The sequence below is a fragment of the Metopolophium dirhodum genome, chromosome 4, assembly GCF_019925205.1.
Source record: "Metopolophium dirhodum isolate CAU chromosome 4, ASM1992520v1, whole genome shotgun sequence".
Taxonomy (NCBI): Eukaryota; Metazoa; Arthropoda; class Insecta; order Hemiptera; family Aphididae; genus Metopolophium; species Metopolophium dirhodum.
In genome coordinates, this window is record NC_083563.1 from 27,818,875 (window position 1) to 27,838,156 (window position 19,282).

Sequence of the window (19,282 nt, forward strand, 5' to 3'; positions counted from 1 at the left end):
TGGCTACAGGTGGAGCATATCCGCATATTAACTTCGTCCATTGCGCAACAGGTGGTGGAGAAATGGCACAACTTACCTACGAAAATCGGGTCCATCCCACACTGGACAACATAATAGTGGGTTTTTCATTTTTATACGTCAGTCAAAAAGAATATGGGACGTAATATTATCATACCTACATTATCGACGTACTCAGACATAATTAGAGGAAGACGAGAGTCGAATGCAACGTGGTAGGTACCTAGTAAGCCAGGCGAGACACGTGGGTTGGCGGCTTCGATTCCTACTTTCAATGTGAAGGGGTGGACAGAGATTAAAACTCAATATTGTATCTAGGTACTTATAAGTTATAATAGTTATAACTATCATAGTTTGGGCCAACTTCCAAACTATTTCCATAATCCCGTCACTGTATGGGCGTCATTCTCATCGATGGACGATGAGGTACGAATTTTGTTTTCGAATTAATTGTTTAGTTGATCAATGAGCCATGGATTACTATAGTTTAGTAGTAAATCAAATATCGAATTTGTTAGTAAAACTATAGAAATTTTTTATGGGAAAAAATATTATTGACTATATTATTTAAAATCGAAGTTCTATAACCTGCACAAGCCCGGATTAAAGGGGGGGGGCAGAGGGGGCCATGGCCAAGGGCCCACAATGGATATAAAACAATAGTGGGCCCCTCGGCACTGACGCCTAGTGGATAATACGTTTTTTTTTTTACTAAATCAGAAATATAAATACATTAACGTTTCCTATAGGCGATGTTGCTATAATAATATATCGATAATGGAAATGTTATTATTACTATTAATTATTATCCAATCGTAATATTGACAATTACGTCTATTTTTTAGCAGCATGATAATGGTAAGGAAATCAGATTTATAGTAATATCTGAGTACGACAATATTGAAACTATATTACTAAATACTAGGTATTATAGAAATAGCTATAAAACTGTTTTGGATGTTAACTTTTGAATATTACCTAGATAATAATAAACACATTCATACAATAATATTCATAGTTTATTACGTATATACTATCCATTGTTCAAACACTTACATTTTATAAGAATGTATTTAAATGATCAAATATATAATATACATAATATTATAGTAAACATTTTTTTTTATTTCTGAGATATATTTGTGTGTGGGTAACCAATATTTTGTTTATGTTTATTGGCACCTAAAATTGTTTGGCTCCGGGCCAAAAATTATCTTAATCCCTTAGCACAAGGGTTTTGAACTAGATAACCATAGTAGGTAGGTATATAAATTATTCTTCAATATTTATTTCTTAGGCCATTTTTTTTTTAATTTTTAATTTAGGTATCTGTATAGAGTAGTTTTACAATATTAAAGTTGTTTGAAAAAAAAGTATGGACCAATGTATCCATCGGGGTATAGTATTAGGTACGGCCCTTTATCGAAGTCTCAGCTGGTCCGAGTCATGGCGCCATGGCATGCCTTGTGACGCAGCGCACGACTGCGACAGCTTCACGCCTACACCTGCAGACTAAGCTGCTTGGTCAAGCGGTGCAGGTGGTCGACTACAGTTTCGCGCGCCCGTATTGTAGACGTTGTCGACGGTCAGAGTGTAAGTCGATGTTCCGGTGGCGTCGTCAAACCGCGTTGGTCCCACCACTGTGGCCTCGGTGTTTAGCGGCAGCGGGTCGTTGACGAAACTGTGACCAATGCCATCGATGCGGAACACGGGAAACGGTAAGGTGGCCGCGAACCGCTGAAACACCAGGGCGATCAGGTGGTCGTCCGACGACGGTACGCCGTTACAGCTACCCGTGGACTGCTCCTCCACTCTGAACGAACCGAACACGACGGCCGTGGTGCCGTCGAACATGCCGGCCAGCTTCATGTGATCGAGGCTTCGTTCCAACGAGTACGGTTGGACGCGCACGTCTTCCAGGAACACGATCTTACCATCTCCCCGGAAGCCGCACGACGTGCCCAGCGAGTTCTCGACTAGCGTAAGGTTGCCACCCGCTACCTTGGACCGCAGCGACAACCGCCCATCCCATGGGCCGTCGGCGGTGACCGGCCGCAGTTCGTACCGGACCCGGTCCGATCGGCCAGTCACCAGGGCCACAAGTGCGTCCACCGACCGCCTGTCCACCGTGCCACCAGCGATCATTTCCAACATTGTGCCGTGCACCGTCTGCCACCCGTACACCGTCTGCAGGTACACGTGCAGTGCCGTCGCGTCGCTGTAACCGACCAGCGTTTTCCGGGCGTCCCGGATTCTCTGCTTCCGGTCCGCCGGCAACGCCTCCAGGTACGGTATCAGACGGGACGCGCCTTTGCCGCCAAGCGCGCACCACACCACCGTGCTGCTGTCCGTCAGCGCGTCCTCCAGGTCGGTCGCCCGGAACTGGTCGGTGTTCGCGTAGAACAGGTCGGCGCCGGCCCGGTAAATCGAGTCATCGACGCCCGTCTTCATGCCCGCGTCCCGCAAGAACCTCCTGAACGCCTCTAGTTTCGACGGTTTGCCCATGGACGACGGTGCGATCACGCGTACCCGTACGGTCGTCCCGTCGCTGTCACTACACCTGTTGTTCCCGATGTCGACTGCTGTATCGGTCATATTATATTATTATTACCGTCACGTCTATATGCTGCAACAAGGAAATCATTTTATTTATCGAGAACTGCATCACGTATGGTGTGACGTATAAGAAATATACAACGTATAAGATGGACGGTTTTTGTGAAAAGGAAATCAAGTCACTTATCGTCATTAACATATGACCATTATTTTTATACATTGCGTGTTTAGTGTCATGTCAAAAATAAATATTTTTTTTGTGAGAAAGGTCTCAAGTCACATATTTTTTTATATTTTTCAATGTGTTGATATTGAATGTATCGTCAACTTTTAGTGACGTAGTAATTGTACCGCTCTGATATATTATAGGTTACGACTATAGTCGTTCGCGGCATATAAAATGTAACTATCGGACAACAAAAACATATACCTCTATGGTATAGTGTATGGTCATGGTGTGTAGTGTGCTGTATTTTTTACTTTTCTGCGAATTATTTTTAATGTGAGAGTGTTTATAATAAATCCGATAAACAGTTGGTAAATAAAACAAAATTACCATGAAGACTGTGGGTTTATTTTAATGGCTGAAGTGTAGTTAGTTACTAAAAAAATTGTATTAACCTCTGGATTACATGTTTTAGATGTTTGTGATAAAGGGTTTTATCACAATATAAGTATTAAGTCTTATCTAATAAATAGTATGACAGAAGTAAATATTTTATCAATTTTCCTATCTAATATTGAATAATAATTATAAACTAAGTAGTAATATTATTATATACTTTGTTTATTAGAACCTACTTAATGTGTCAATACAATAATCATGCCAGATGAGGTTATCGATGAACTGAGCGTCCAAAAAAATAGAAAACTGGATTTTGTATTATAACTATTTTTTTTTTTGTTTATCGCATTAAACACGGGATTGGCGTAAGTATGAATTGATAATAAATGCTATTACAATATTTTGTGTTAATTCTTATTTTGCCTTGATCCTAACCTTCAATAGGTAACAAGTTAGGGGATTATAAAAATGTATATTATGTACGTATTTATGGATGTATTATTATATTATATTTCATCCCCCCCTAGCAAAATTTCTAAATACGCCATTGTAGTATTTTATAAAACTTCTCTTGATTTAAATGCAAAATTCAATAAATTGAACTTAAACAGAAAAAAATCGACTTCAATGGACATTACAAGAGTATTCTTTGATATGTTACAATAAATGAAGAAAAAAAAGGACCTAATGACCTAATTGTTGGCATTTATACCAGAAACATTTCATAATTTTCATAAAAACCTAAAACCAAACAAAGATATTATTGATCCTATAATATCAGACGAAGAAAATTAATGATGAAACTACTGTACAATTTGTTTTTATTTTATCTTATTCAAGCCCGAATTAAGGGGGGGCAGAGGGGGCCATGGCCCCGGGTCCACAGTCCACAGGCCACAACGGATATCAAACAATAGTGGGCCCCTAACCGATAGTGAGTTTTTTTTTTATTAAATTAGAAATATTTGAATAAAATATATTAAAGTTTCCTATAGGCTAATATTGCTAAATATTACTATAATATAATATCGATAATGGATAATTATGTTATTATTATGCTATCGTAATATCGACAATACCGTTTATTTTAAGCAGGAAGATAATTGGTAAAGAAATGGGATTTATAAGAATACCTGTGTAGTGAGTATGGTGAATACCGTCGATTACGAATTTACGGCGAATGATGATTGAATCATTATTACTAGGTACTATAGATTTGGCTATAAAACTGTTTTTAATAATAATAATAATTTATTTTAACTTCTTCATAATAATATTTACCTTTAAATTAACATTTAAAGTTGATACCTACTCCCTATAAGCAATAGCTTGTAAGAGTAAGAGTAGGGAGTCTTTTACAATATTAATTAAGAGGATGTCACACCCGCAAGTGTTGTCTCCGTCTTACAAATGCACAACATAGCAAAAACTGTTTAGCGCGGAACAACTTTTCTCGCACCTTATTTGTTGTAGAACAACCAAAGTTTCGCAACACGTAAAGAAGAACTTTATCTGTGCAACAGTGTGCTTTTTTTTAATAGATCTATCCAATCATTTTTTATAAGCAAGTAAAAAAAACTAAATGTTTCTAAGCAAATAACTTTTATTGTATTTATGTTATCTAAAATATGGGCACGCTGGTGCATAGATAATTTTCCACCCTATATGTTCAGAAATTTTGGAGCTACTACTACAAACACAGAAAGATAAAAGTTATCCCGCGCAAAAAAGTTTTTGCTATGTTATTTGCTACATTGCTAAGACGGAGATAACGCATGCGGGTGTGACGTCCTTTTAATTAATTATACACAATTTTACAATACATAATATTGATAAAAATGAAAACAAAATAATATAATTTTTGATGTTAACTTTTGAATATAACCTAGAATAATGAACGCATTCATACAATAATATTTATAATTTATTATGTATATTATGTTCATTGTTCAAACACTTACATTTTATAAAAAAGTATTTAAATACCTAATGAAAATAATGAAATATAATATACCTATAAAGTAAAAAAAAATTTATCTCTGAAATATATTTTTTTGTGGGTCACCAATATTTTTATTGTATTTATAGGCCCCTAAAATTGTTTGACCCCGGGCCCAAAATTATCTTAATCCGGGCTTGATCTTATTTTAGTATTTTGTTTTATTTAATCTATAAATTATTCTTCTTCATATTAAAAGTTACAATTTATTTTATGTTAAAAGTAGTTATTTATTTTTAAAACTATTATATTGTTTAAAATGTTATTGATATTATAATTAATAATTATACTCAAAATATCTAATGATTTTACTAAAACCTAAAATCAATCAAAAATATATATTACTATATTCTTAATTATTATATTATATTATATAAACTTTATTAGATAAATAAAATTACGATCAACAGCTATACCGTTATATTGTATTGTAGGTATTCGATTACATTTTTAATATAATAATATTATGATTATTATGTACATTGTAGTATTGTACATATTATTATTAAAATATTTTGTATTATTTGAGTTACTTTTCAGATAACTTAAACTATTATATGCAGTAATTAGTTATTTGTTTTATGCAAACTATAATATATTGAAAATAATTTATGTGTAATAAACATCTAAATTATAAAAAAATTAAATTATTAATTCTAAATTAATTTTTGTTGACTTGATCCCAATAGCACGAAAATTATTGCATAATAACGACTTTTGCACTTAAGGGTATATCAAGTCGTAAAATATGATTAACTTCGTGCTATTGGTATCAAGACAACAAAAATAACTAAAAAATGGATTTAAAGTATTTTTTAAATTTTTTTACATAATCATACAATTTATCAAAGTTATAAATAAAATTAAAAGTTACAAATTTTTTTTTATTAAAATATAGAAGATGAAACGTTTTTTTTGTTTACTGAACAATTACTATTATTAACTTGATTCTTTTTTCACAAAAACCGTCCAATTTATTTATTATTTATTTTTTATTTATTATTATTTATTATTATTAGTGTAATCTACCGAAAACTGGCGAGAACCATACTTATTACAAATAATTTGTTCAAATTTCTTGCTACCTAGTTAATCGCAGAGGAACTCTGGAACTTCATATCCTATACATAGTTTGTTATGTGGTAAAATAGCTTCTCCTTACCTTTTGATCTCTATTCAATTTTAAAGTTCCTCGAGACTCAAAAATACACCAGAGATCACACGCTCAATTCTTTATTCCAACTTGCACCATCACCAACAATATTTATCCAATGAACCAATGAGGCGTATTATGTTAAATGCCAATGCAAACCCTCATTACCATAAAGTATTGTTGTTTCATTATTCTGTATTATTTTATGTTGAAAATGCGTAGATAATGGATATATTGTAACAAAAATGTAAAAAAGTTATCACCCGTTTAATATAATAAATAAAGAGTAGTATACGTACATTACGCACTAATAATAGTCAAAGGATAACTGGTAGAATGAATGAGAGTATAATAATTATTGAGTGATGTATCCGAAAAACCACATTTCATATATTTTAATATCTAGTCATATTTATCGACATGTGGTTTTTTGGTTAATCATTATTGACACAATAACTTAATCAAGTGAAAATGAGAGTATGTATAATTTTGTGGAATATCTCCTAGAATAATGAGAGTATAATAATTATTGTGTGGTGTATCCAATAAACCGCATTTCATAAATTTTAAAATCCAGTCATGTTTATCGACATGTGGGTTTTTGGTTAATCGTTATTGACATAATAACTTAATCAAGTGAAAATGAGAGTAGGTATAATTTTGTGGAATATCCGCTAGAATAAGAGTATAATAATTATTGTGTGGTGTATCCGATAAATTGCATTTCATATTTTAATATTTAGTCATATTTATCGACAAGTGGGTTTTTGATTGAGTTAGGTAGATAGTAGATTATAAAAATTTAGTAAAATATAGTAAATCCCTTACGGTGGTAAAATACTATTGAGAACGGTAAGATTGAGAACGTTACTTTTCACTTCGGTAACACGATTGAAAACGCTCAATATTTAATTTATTTTTAAACATTGCCAAATTTAATCGAACGATTATTTGAGCACGATAATATTTGAGAACCATATTTAAGGACTATTACCGCTTAAGGCTTAATAATCGTACGGCGTAGGTATGTTGAATGAGTTTCAATATAATCGTCTCATATTTAATTTAATAATAATATGATTAGTTTATTATTATAATTATAGTATACGACAGTAATTTATTATAACCACTTATTACCACTTATATTTTGTTTGTTAATAATTATGATTGAAAAAAAACAGAGATTTATTCGGCCTTCCATTTAAACGTCTAATAATTAATATTTATGATAAATATATGCGTGTATTATATAAATGGATGTTCGTGTGTAAAATAAATGTTTTTTGTTCATTTATAGGGTTGCAATTGGTTACGTATCATTATCATATTATGTACTATTATAAGTGGTAGAAATATTGCATACCTAAACATATTTTTATAAATATAATATAAATAAAATAACCTTTGGTACGGGCAACGGCTGGTGGGACAGCTATAGAATATATAATAATATTATATTATATTGACGTGGCCACGTCGGAAAAAAATATATAATTTAAAACGATACAGCTGTAGTATGGGTAATGCCGTAATTGTAGGATATATAATATACGTTATATTTGTTCACGGATTTACGGTATATAATATGGACATATGGTATACATCGAAGACTTGAATGTTGGAAAATGCTGCAGCAGTATAATATGGTTGTGGTATATCGTATATGTATAAATATTGAACAGTCGCGATTCATTCGTTTCTCGTGTTAATTTACTCAATATATTATATATTTATTTTTTTTTTTTATTCGATAAAAATAGAGTATTTACAATCTGTAATATTTATATACAATACAATAAGTAAATTGGATAGCTTATATGGTACAAAACATGAAATGGCATGAGGAGGGAGGGCCAATGTGGATACCCTCTATATATTATATTATTATCAAATATAATTTATCATATGTTTTGGAATGTAGGCACGTGACTTATTTTCTGCATACATATCATATAATATATTCTAATATTCTATTATACAGCGATCTGAGCTTGTGCTTCCCGTCGACTGAGATTAAAATGAACATTGGACCGCATTATCATCGGTAACAATTTCCCACTATAGTAACTATTTATTGGAAATCGCTTAGTGTGGTGGTTGAAAATACGTAAAAACTGTAAAGTTATTTTGTCAGTTTACAGTTATACTTACACACCAAAAACACTTCGTTATAACTCCGTGTAAAAAAAAACTAAGTTAAAAAAATAAATAAATTTACTAATGATTAAATCTTTAAAAGGCGTGATATAATATGAAAACCAAGTAAAATGCCATTTTATAATATTACAAATACCTATGATGACAAATAAGATCAATTGTAATGTTAAATAGTTAATCAATATATTGTTTATATATTATTAATTACGAAAAATACTATAGTGGTTACTTAATTGTATTTATTTAAGTATACTTCTACTTCCTGTCAAATAGTTAAACAATATGTTGACCAAGTATTTGTACGTTAACTTTTGAATATTACCTAGATAATAATAAACACATTCATACAATAATATTCATAGTTTATTACGTATATATTATACTATCCATTGTTCAAACACTTACATTTTATAAGAATGTATTTAAATGATCAAATATATAATATACATAATATTATAGTAAACATTTTTTTTTATTTCTGAGATATATTTGTGTGTGGGTAACCAATATTTTGTTTATGTTTATTGGCACCTAAAATTGTTTGGCTCCGGGCCAAAAATTATCTTAATCCCTTAGCACAAGGGTTTTGAACTAGATAACCATAGTAGGTAGGTATATAAATTATTCTTCAATATTTATTTCTTAGGCCATTTTTTTTTTAATTTTTAATTTAGGTATCTGTATAGAGTAGTTTTACAATATTAAAGTTGTTTGAAAAAAAAGTATGGACCAATGTATCCATCGGGGTATAGTATTAGGTACGGCCCTTTATCGAAGTCTCAGCTGGTCCGAGTCATGGCGCCATGGCATGCCTTGTGACGCAGCGCACGACTGCGACAGCTTCATGCCTACACCTGCAGACTAAGCTGCTTGGTCAAGCGGTGCAGGTGGTCGACTACAGTTTCGCGCGCCCGTATTGTAGACGTTGTCGACGGTCAGAGTGTAAGTCGATGTTCCGGTGGCGTCGTCAAACCGCGTTGGTCCCACCACTGTGGCCTCGGTGTTTAGCGGCAGCGGGTCGTTGACGAAACTGTGACCAATGCCATCGACGCGGAACACGGGAAACGGTAAGGTGGCCGCGAACCGCTGAAACACCAGGGCGATCAGGTGGTCGTCCGACGACGGTACGCCGTTACAGCTACCCGTGGACTGCTCCTCCACTCTGAACGAACCGAACACGACGGCCGTGGTGCCGTCGAACACGCCGGCCAACTTCATGTGATCGAGACTTCGTTCCAACGAGTACGGTTGGACGCGCACGTCCTCCAGAAACACTATCTTACCATCTCCCCGGAAGCCGCACGACGTGCCCAGCGAGTTCTCGACTAGCGTCAAGTTGCCACCGGCTACCTTGGACCGCAGCGACAACCGCCCGTCCCGTGGGCCGTCGGCGGCGACCGGCCGCAGTTCGTACCGGACCCGGTCCGATCGGCCAGTCACCAGGGCCACAAGTGCGTCCACCGACCGCCTGTCCACCGTGCCACCAGCGATCATTTCCAACATTGTGCCGTGCACCGTCTGCCACCCGTACACCGTCTGCAAGTACACGTGCAGTGCCGTCGCGTCGCTGTAACCGACCAGCGTTTTCCGGGCGTCCCGGATCCTCTGCTTCCGGTCTGCCGGCAACGACTCCAGGTACGGTATCAGACGGGACGCGCCTTCGCCGCCGCGCGCGCACCACACTACCGTGCTGCTGTCCGTCAGCGCGTCCTCCAGGTCGGTCGCCCGGAACTGGTCGGTGTTCGCGTAGAACAGGTCGGCGCCGTCCCGGTAAATCGAGTCATCGACGCGCGCCTTCATGCCCGCGTCCCACAAGAACCTCCTGAACGCCTCTAGGTTCGACGGTTTGCCCATGGACGACGGTGCGATCACGCGTACCTGTACGGTCGTCCCGTCGCTGTCACTACACCTGTTGTTCCCGATGTCGACTGCTGTACCGGTCATATTATATTATTATTACCGTCACGTCTACATGCTGCAACAAGGAAATCATTTTATTTATCGAGAACTGTATCACGTATAGTGTGACGTATAAGTGTAATCTACCGAAAACTAGCGAGAACCATACTTATTACAAATAGTTTGTTCAAATTTCTTGCTACCTAGTTAATCGCAGAGGAACTATTTCCTATACATAGTTTGTTATGTGGTAAAATAGCTTCTCCTTACCTTTTAATCTCTATACAATTTTAAAGTTCCTCGAGGCTCAAAGACACACCAGAGATCACACGCTCAATTATTTATTCCAACTTGCACCATCACCAACAATATTTATCCATTGAACCAATGAGGCGTTTTATGTTAAATGCCAATGCAAACCCCCATCACCATAAAGTATTGTTGTTTCATTATTCTGTATTTTTTTATGTTGAAAATAATTTATTTGAAAATACATATACAATAAATAAAGAGTAGTATATACTATGTACGTGCATTACGCACGCACTGATAGTCAGTGGATAACTGCAGATAGAATGAATGAGAGATGAATGATAGTATAATATTTATTGTATGGTGTATCTGATAAACCGCATTTCATATATTTTAATATCCAGTCATGTTTATCAACATGTAGGTTTTTGGTTAGTCATTACTGACACAATAACTTAATCAAGTGAAAATTAGGGTAGGTATAATGTATTATCACTTTAATCATGACAAAGTATACTTGAAATATCCACTAGAATGAGAGTATAATAATTATTGTATGGTGTATCCGATAAATCACATTTCATATTTTATATTTAATATCTAATCATATTTGGGTTTTTGAATGGATTAGGCAGATTATAAAAAAATATGGCAGTTCGCTTACGACACCTGTCCTCTAGGTACCGCTAGTCGCTACTATTCGAAAATTGGTGGTTTACTAAAAATATATACGCAAAAATAGTATTGTATCTACCTAACTATATAATATCACCAGAATCCAAGTTCCAATATAATGTATTGTATCTTTAATATATATATATATATTTTTATACAATGAACGACTGAAACAACTATCAAGAATCAAAAGTGAGTAACCGATAATATTATAATAAATACGACCTAACCGTACGGCATAGGTATGTTAAATCAGTTTCAATATAATCTTCTCATATATAATTTAATAATAACATTATTAGTTTATTATTAAAATAGTAGACGACAGTAATTTATTATAACCACTTATTATACATATAATAATGTGAGACAATTTCAGACTTCACTCGTATCTTCGTGTAGTTGTGCCTTAATAATATTTTGTTTGTTAATAATTATGATTGAAAAAAAACAGAGATTTATTCGGCCTTCCATTTAAACGTCTAATAATTAATATTTTTGACAAGTATAATATATAAATGGATGTTTGTCTATGAAATAAATGTTTTTTGTTTATTTATAGGGTTGCAATTGCTTACGTATCATATTACTATTATAAATAGTAGAAATAATGCATAGGTATATTTTTATAAATAAAAAAAACCTTTGGCACGAGCAACGTCTGGTGGGACAGCTAGTAGGTATATATAATAATATACCTAATATATTATATCGACTTCGGAACAAAATATATAATTTAAAACGATACATCTGTAGTATGGGTAATGCCGTTATGGTAAGATATATAATATATATTATATTTGTTGACGGACTTACGGTATATAATATGGACATATGGTATACATTGAAGACTCGAATGTTGGAAAATACTGCAGCTGCAGTATGGTTGTGGTATATAAACATTGAACAATGAACAGTCGCGATTCATTCGTTTCTCGTGTTAATTTACATAATATATTATTATCAAATATAATTTATCATATGTTTTGAAATGTAGGCACGTGACTTATTTTCTGCGTACATTTTATATAACATATTCTATTATATAGAGATCTGAGCTTGTGTTTCCCCTCGACTGAGATAAAAAATGAACATTGGACCACAGAATAATATTCTGTGATTGGACCATTATCGTCGGTAACAATTTCCCACCATAGACTAACTATTTATTGGTAATCGCTTAGCAGCGGGTCAAAATACGTAAAAACTGTAAAGTTATGTTGTCAGTTTACAGTTATACTTATATTGTAGATACACTACCGTACTACAGTAGTGTATCAACAATGCGTAGTGTTTAAAATATAGGTATGTTGTTACTTGTTACTATTATTACAAAGCGAGGCCAGGTGAACACAAAATAAGAAACAATTTATGTTTACAATAGATCAATTTAACAACAATTTATAATTACCTACCTATCACCAATGTTGAAAAAATATAATATAATGCGTATAATGTTGCGACTCTTAATAAGATAAATATAATATACAGAGAAGAGCTTCGTCAGTCACACCTCACCTACACATTCGAATATTCGATAAAGTTCTATATAATTAATTATTATATTATAATAATACTGTTATTATAATATGTCGGCAAAAGATATGAAAATAATTGCGAGTTCTGGGTCAGTCATTGGACCCAATCGCAGTTATAATCGTATTGTGTGGGTGTATACCTGCATAATAAAATTCAAAACAATAAAGTATAACAACACGTGCGAAAAATTTTATTCAAACCAAAAAAATGAGTAGGTACCAAAAGTACTGAAATAGGTAGTGAAGTACCTAGTAATGTTATAAGGTATACCGCATATAACTTATAATATAAGTAATAAGTATATTATATACCTATATCAAAAAATGCAGGCACAGAAACAAAACGTGCAAGTGTAAGCGTAAGCATGTCATTATATTAAGTATTATACAATAATAAAGGCAATAATAGTATTCATATGTATAGAATATCCGTTGAGACATAATATCTAATATTATAATATGTATCAAGCGAATCGATTGTGAACTGCTTTTGCACCAACAATAACTGATAACGACGATACTATCGTAACAGACTACTTCAGCTACGGATTCACCGGAATACTGCATAGCTGTGGGTGCACCGGACTACTGCACACAGCTGTGGGTGAACCGGACCACTGCGACTGTGGGTGCACCGGACCACTGCACACAGCTGTGGGTGAACCGGACCACTGCGACTGTGGGTGCACCGGACTACTGCACACAGCTGTGGGTGAACCGGACCACTGTGACTGTGGGTGCACCGGACTACTGCACACAGCTGTGGGTGCACCGGACCACTGTGGCTGCGGGTGGGCCGGGAAAACGTCATCGGCGACGCCGTGCACCCGCATGTGGATATACATGTTGCGGTTGTTGCCGTATTGCTTGCCGCACACAGTGCACCGTATACTCCGCCGGTGCGACCGCTTCGGATCGGATCCACTGTCCGAAGTCTTCTCTGCCGCGGACAGATCGAGACAGATCTCGAGGGCGTGCCGGCGCTGCACGTGGTCGATGAGCGACGATACGTCGCCCAGGTACGAGTGACACACGCCGCACGTGGCGGCTAGAGCTTCGGGGTGCGCCGCCCTCACGTGCCTGTCGTATTTGGACCGGTTATTGGACAGGTGGCCGCACAGTTCGCACGTCAACGGTGGATGATCATTCGGGCCCGCGATGTCGTGGTCGGCGCGCTGACCGCCGCCGCCGTTACGGTGGTGCGCACGATGATCTGCGCACATGGCCGCAGCGAAAAATCGCCGGCCGCAGCCGGGAACTTGACACGACAGGCTCGGGTCGGCGCCATGCTCGTCGCGCGTGTGCCGCCACAGTTCTGTCTTGCCGGCGGCGCAATGTGTGTAGCACGTTTCGCACACTTCGCCTAAGTTGGCCGCGGCTGTTTGTTCGTCGCCACAGGCCCAAGGCGCCATAAAGTGATCGGCCACCGGCATCGGACGTGTGTACAGCATGTTCATCTGCGGTCGTAAACGTATTATTATATTATTAAATTTACATTTTATATCATGAAATAATGATATTGCATTGATTCCTCCTCACACATTTTTTTTATTTGTGGCAAAGATAGGTAAATTGATTCCACCAGTTCCAGGTAGTTTTAAAACGCGACCTAACTGAACCTCGGAAAAGCACGAGAAAAATATAGTACATAAACTTCCCCTCAAACAAAAATTTCAAATCGTAATTAAATCAGACTTTTTAAATGTATACGTATATACAATATACATGGGTAATTAGAAGATAATATACCTATTTATAATATAATATTATTATACAGTTTTATAAGTTAAAGTGTATGTAAGTACTACTAAAAACTGCTAATTATTCAAAATTTTGAAAAACTGTATAGATACAATATTATGTATTATTTTATTTATACTTTATGATATTGATTATTACATTTTGTTATTAATGTTTAAATAATCGGTGCCTGATTTATTATTTTGTAGAATGTAGATGTGAATTTGTTAGGACATGTATAGTATTACCTATATATTATGTATGTCTATTTAATATGTTTATCTTTTCTGTATCGCAATTAATAAAATAATATTTAAATATATTTATGTTATATAGGTAGGTACTAATTTTATTATTATAATAATGTTACTTATTTTCATGAGCTAGGTATTTATAATACTCTTCTAATACAACTTAACAAAACAATTGTGTACTCCTGTCGATAATCGATATCAATGTCAATTAGATAAGTTATGACTTATGATAGAGAACATTTATGGAAGTATGGAACCAAAACGGAACATATTTTCAATTATTATAATAGTACCATAATATTAAAATATATTATATTTGTGTTGAGTAGGTACCTATTTGAGTTAATAATGCATGTTATAGAACGTTAATTGAATTTATTTTATAATACTGTTTGTATTAACAAACATATAACTAGTTGAGATAATTAGGGAATTGTAAAATATACATTTAATATAATCTCCATTTAAACCATTTTGTATAATTTAATGTAGAAGATTCTGTATATAATATATAATCTATGATATAATATACTCTATACATAAATGTATGTCTTATTAAACAATAGAAATACCATATTTTATAAAACTAATATTATTTAATATTGTAGGGTATAATTACTATATCTGAATAGTTCATTTCTGTTTTCTACGACGATATTTTCAAACGTAAGAACGCGTATCGCGTAGGTACCTATTTAATATTTTGAATTCAAAATCAAAATCGAAGAAACCAAAACAAACTTAACGCACACGCAGAATTATTGATTTTAATTGAAAACAATGACCCTTGTTTAATTGTTTATAAGTATTTCCAACAAGATGACGGCGTTTTGCATAACAACGAATCATTCAAAATGTTATGCAAGTGAACCTACATGAAATATGGTCACTGTGTTTATAAATACACAAAAAAAACAAAAATTTTAATGTTAAGCCGAAATTGTAAACTTATAATAATAAAATATTATTATTTTAATGTAGATATACATAATCGTACATAGGTAGGTATTGTATGAATAATTGTAAACAATTCGTGCGAAACACAACTGTAGAAATCTGAACTAACGATAAAACTGATATTGTTGTTGTATTTTCCAGAATTGTATTTCTTTCGCACTATAATCTGTTAAAAAGGTGAAAAGAGAGGTCCAAACAGAGGTGGGTGAGACAGGGTCTGCTGAAGTTGCGTAAACGGTCGGGCGATGTTCAACGGCGCAACGGGAAAAGGCAACAGCTGTATCGGACTGTACTGGCCTTTAACGTGACCATGAGGCATGAAAGTCGAAGTGAAAGGCTCCAAGAGACCAGCTGCAACGCCTGCAACTGCAGCTATAGGATCCTCCTGACTGGAACACCGTGGATGCGGCGGAAGCAGCGCAGCACCGTCATAATCGTCCAAGTGACGATAGTTCGCCTCGACCTAGCTAACGAAAACGAAGACATTATATTAGATGGTGTAACATAATGCAGGTGGAGTGCATTTTATATAGTTATAATTTGCTATAACCGTCTAAATTCACCGGTTATATAGGTGGTTATACCTGCAGTGCTGAAAAAGCTGCCAATAAAACCGCCAAGATCCCGACGGTATTGTTCATTCTTACGAATAATAATTTACAAGCCACTGCAACAGCTGTCCGTGAACGCAGTCATTTACTTGTATAAGTCTGCCTTATTCCAACACCATCTTAGTACCTATATACCTAATACACAGTGTGAGACGTGATGCACTGATGAGTGATGAGCGGTGTAGGACGTGATATTTTATGTATATATGTCATATTATATTGTATATATAGGTTTAACGTTTAACCTACCTACGTACTACCGTATGGTTTTTATACCACAGCTCTGCCTTGAAATTTGGAACAGTCTATATATATACTATATAGTATTATTATTATTTTTCAGTACACATAAGTGGATAATACGAAGGTAATGCTGGCGATTGTATGTATTATCATCAAATCTATCTATATATAGTACGACCTTACACGGTTTGCTATTTATAAAATGTGTGATGTATGGTACACGTGCTAATGATATAACAGTTTTTGTCAACTAATTAAAAAATAATAAATTATTCTGGTCGACGTTCTCGTTGTTTTGCAGTCAGTTATTTTGTGCAGTCACTTTATAAACAAAGTAAATAACTAGAGATAATATACTGTATACCAAGTATATAACAGACAGATATAGTACTATGATAGTATACCAAGTATATTGTTGTGCACTCACAGGACTTATATAAAAGTAGTGTATACATAATATACTTAGATTTTAAAAAGGAAGGAGCTTTTTTTTACACCTCAGACTGCGCTACACTATTTATTTAAATGGCAAACTATACGTGATAGGAAAACTATTTGGAAAATATTACTTTTTTTCGAACTCAGGTGTTGGCGACATACCTATACCTGTTGATGGCTTTTTCAATACAAATTTTACGTTTAGTAAATTTTGAGGTGGAAGGATTTCCGAGCGAACTTCAAAACTAAGCTAGATAATTTACAGCACAGGCGAGTAACAATTATGCCAAAAAAAATTTTCAAAAATATTTTTCCTAACTAGGAAAGAAATTGAAAACAGTTTTTTAAACGACGTTTATGTTACTTAGATTTTATAAAATAAGGAGCTTATTTTGACGCCTCAAACAGCGATTCACTTTTTATTTAAATGAGATCAATACCTACTACGTTGATGATTGATAGGATAAAAAAATTGGTAAATGTTACTTTTTTTGGTTCTTAGATATAATATGTTGGTGACAGTTTTTAAAACAATGTTTATGTTCCTTTCGTTTGTTTCTTAACTGAAAAATAATTTGCACATTTACGTGATTTAGACGAATTCTCAAACGAATAAAAATTTAGTTTTGATTTAAGCTCAATTGTTTTTCAATTACACTTTAAAGAACTTATAAAGAATTTGTCATCACAATTTCAAGCTTTTTAATCGAGCAAAAAATTATTTATTGAAAAATATGATGTTTAATGGCTTAACCCTTAAAGTTTTAAAAGTGTCAAAATGTTATTAAGTAAAGGAAATACTAATATTAACATTTGGGATAAATTTAAAGGATCGAAGGTCAATCGTTTTTGAGTCACAAAAAAAAACAAAATCTATTTGTCAAATTTAAGATCGATTTGCTCCGAATATAAAATAGCAAGATTCCACACGTCATACTGTAGGTATTTTGATTATAATTTACTAGTAAATATAAATAACATTATACTATACGTCTTCTTCCAAAAATGATTTATTTCAAAACTTATATTTAGTATTGTTTTGTTTTTAATTATGTTACACTAATTACTAATTAGTCAAAGTAATATAGTATAATAAATAATCACCCAACACCCAACCATCCACCCACCCACCCACCCACCCACATGGGTGCCGGAACAATGGGGGCAATGGGGGGGGGGGGGCAACTATAATTTACGCTGCCATGACTAAAACTCAACTATATTTAATTAATAGTTTTTTCAACGTGAAAATGCTCGTCCTGTTATTTATTTACTAATGAACTAGAAGAAGCTCGTAATGTATTTAAAATAGTAATAAATTCAATTCGGTGTTTAGCGTGTAGTGGCTTAGCTATCCACCACATAGCGGAAAGAAAATGTGTTTTCGGAAAAATTTGAACTGTTGAATTAAACTTATGATACGTCTTACACATACAACTATATAATTTGATAACCAAAAAAAATAAATATTTTTCCAAGATATTAATAAAAAAAATAAAACAATATTTTAAATTTAAGTTTAAAAATGTAGCTACCGTTAGCGGGACTAGAAATTATGACAGGGGGCTAAAATTTATGTTGGGGGGCCTTAGCCGCCAAGTCCCCCCTAGTTACGCCTATGACTATAGGATCGCCGCTACTGCAATTCTGCATACGATGAAAACCCTGGGTGGAGGAATGTGTGTCTTTGGACTTGCTTAAGTACACCTTTGGGAACAAACATAGGTATTTATTAGTTTATTACCTAATACTACACTTATGTCCTATTTGCCAAAGCCAAGAGGTCTGATAAGATATTGCCATAGTATAAAATTACAACCACTTCACTGACACTTAGGTAAATACTAATTAGGTACCTCGTACCTATAACTAACTAAGCTAAAATGTTTAATTAATAACTTTTGTAAACTTTTGTAAATAGTAAACTCAAACGGACAATATATTTTATAAACACGAACTAAAATTGCACGAATGAAAATGTCAAATAAATGTTAGGTAGTTAAAATAAACAAGTTATTACTTATTACTATACAGATGTGCTCATACAGATAGTTCAAATTTAGCTGTTACACAACATGTCAGGATGGCCGAGCGGTCTAAGGCGCCAGACTCAAGGTTTACCTTGGCCTGTAATGCAGGCTTGATTTGAGCGTTCTGGTCCTCATCTGAGGGCGTGGGTTCGAATCCCACTTCTGACAAATTTTTTGCATTTTTTAAAAACTTTTTT

The 19,282-nt window shown here is 34.5% G+C and overlaps 3 protein-coding genes, 1 non-coding gene and 1 pseudogene across 4 annotated transcripts; 1 reads left to right on the top strand and 4 right to left on the bottom strand.

The window, feature by feature from the left end:
* Nucleotides 1-1,286: 1,286 nt before the first annotated feature.
* Nucleotides 1,287-6,609, bottom strand: LOC132943047 (putative carboxypeptidase RC0549). Its single transcript, XM_061011829.1, has 2 exons — nucleotides 6,301-6,609; nucleotides 1,287-2,644 (listed from the first exon to the last, which is right to left on the bottom strand). Exon 2 carries the CDS (start codon nucleotides 2,611-2,613, stop codon nucleotides 1,531-1,533), a length of 1,083 nt encoding a protein of 360 aa, XP_060867812.1. The 5' UTR covers nucleotides 2,614-2,644; nucleotides 6,301-6,609; the 3' UTR covers nucleotides 1,287-1,530.
* A 2,184-nt stretch (nucleotides 6,610-8,793) lies between these two features.
* LOC132942915 (putative carboxypeptidase RC0549) lies at nucleotides 8,794-12,249 on the bottom strand. The gene is made up of 2 exons (XM_061011629.1): nucleotides 12,091-12,249; nucleotides 8,794-10,423 (listed from the first exon to the last, which is right to left on the bottom strand). The coding sequence occupies exon 2, from the start codon at nucleotides 10,390-10,392 to the stop codon at nucleotides 9,310-9,312; it is 1,083 nt and encodes a 360-aa protein (XP_060867612.1). The 5' UTR covers nucleotides 10,393-10,423; nucleotides 12,091-12,249; the 3' UTR covers nucleotides 8,794-9,309.
* Nucleotides 12,250-13,001: 752 nt separating this feature from the next.
* Nucleotides 13,002-14,100, bottom strand: LOC132943859 (uncharacterized; annotated as a pseudogene).
* A 1,648-nt stretch (nucleotides 14,101-15,748) lies between these two features.
* Nucleotides 15,749-16,500, bottom strand: LOC132942400 (uncharacterized). The gene is made up of 2 exons (XM_061010725.1): nucleotides 16,348-16,500; nucleotides 15,749-16,226 (listed from the first exon to the last, which is right to left on the bottom strand). The coding sequence occupies exons 1-2, from the start codon at nucleotides 16,402-16,404 to the stop codon at nucleotides 15,933-15,935; spliced, it is 351 nt and encodes a 116-aa protein (XP_060866708.1). The 5' UTR covers nucleotides 16,405-16,500; the 3' UTR covers nucleotides 15,749-15,932.
* Nucleotides 16,501-19,132: 2,632 nt separating this feature from the next.
* Nucleotides 19,133-19,253, top strand: Trnal-caa (transfer RNA leucine (anticodon CAA)). Its single transcript has 2 exons — nucleotides 19,133-19,170; nucleotides 19,208-19,253. It is a non-coding gene; the product is annotated as a tRNA-Leu (tRNA).
* Nucleotides 19,254-19,282: the final 29 nt, after the last annotated feature.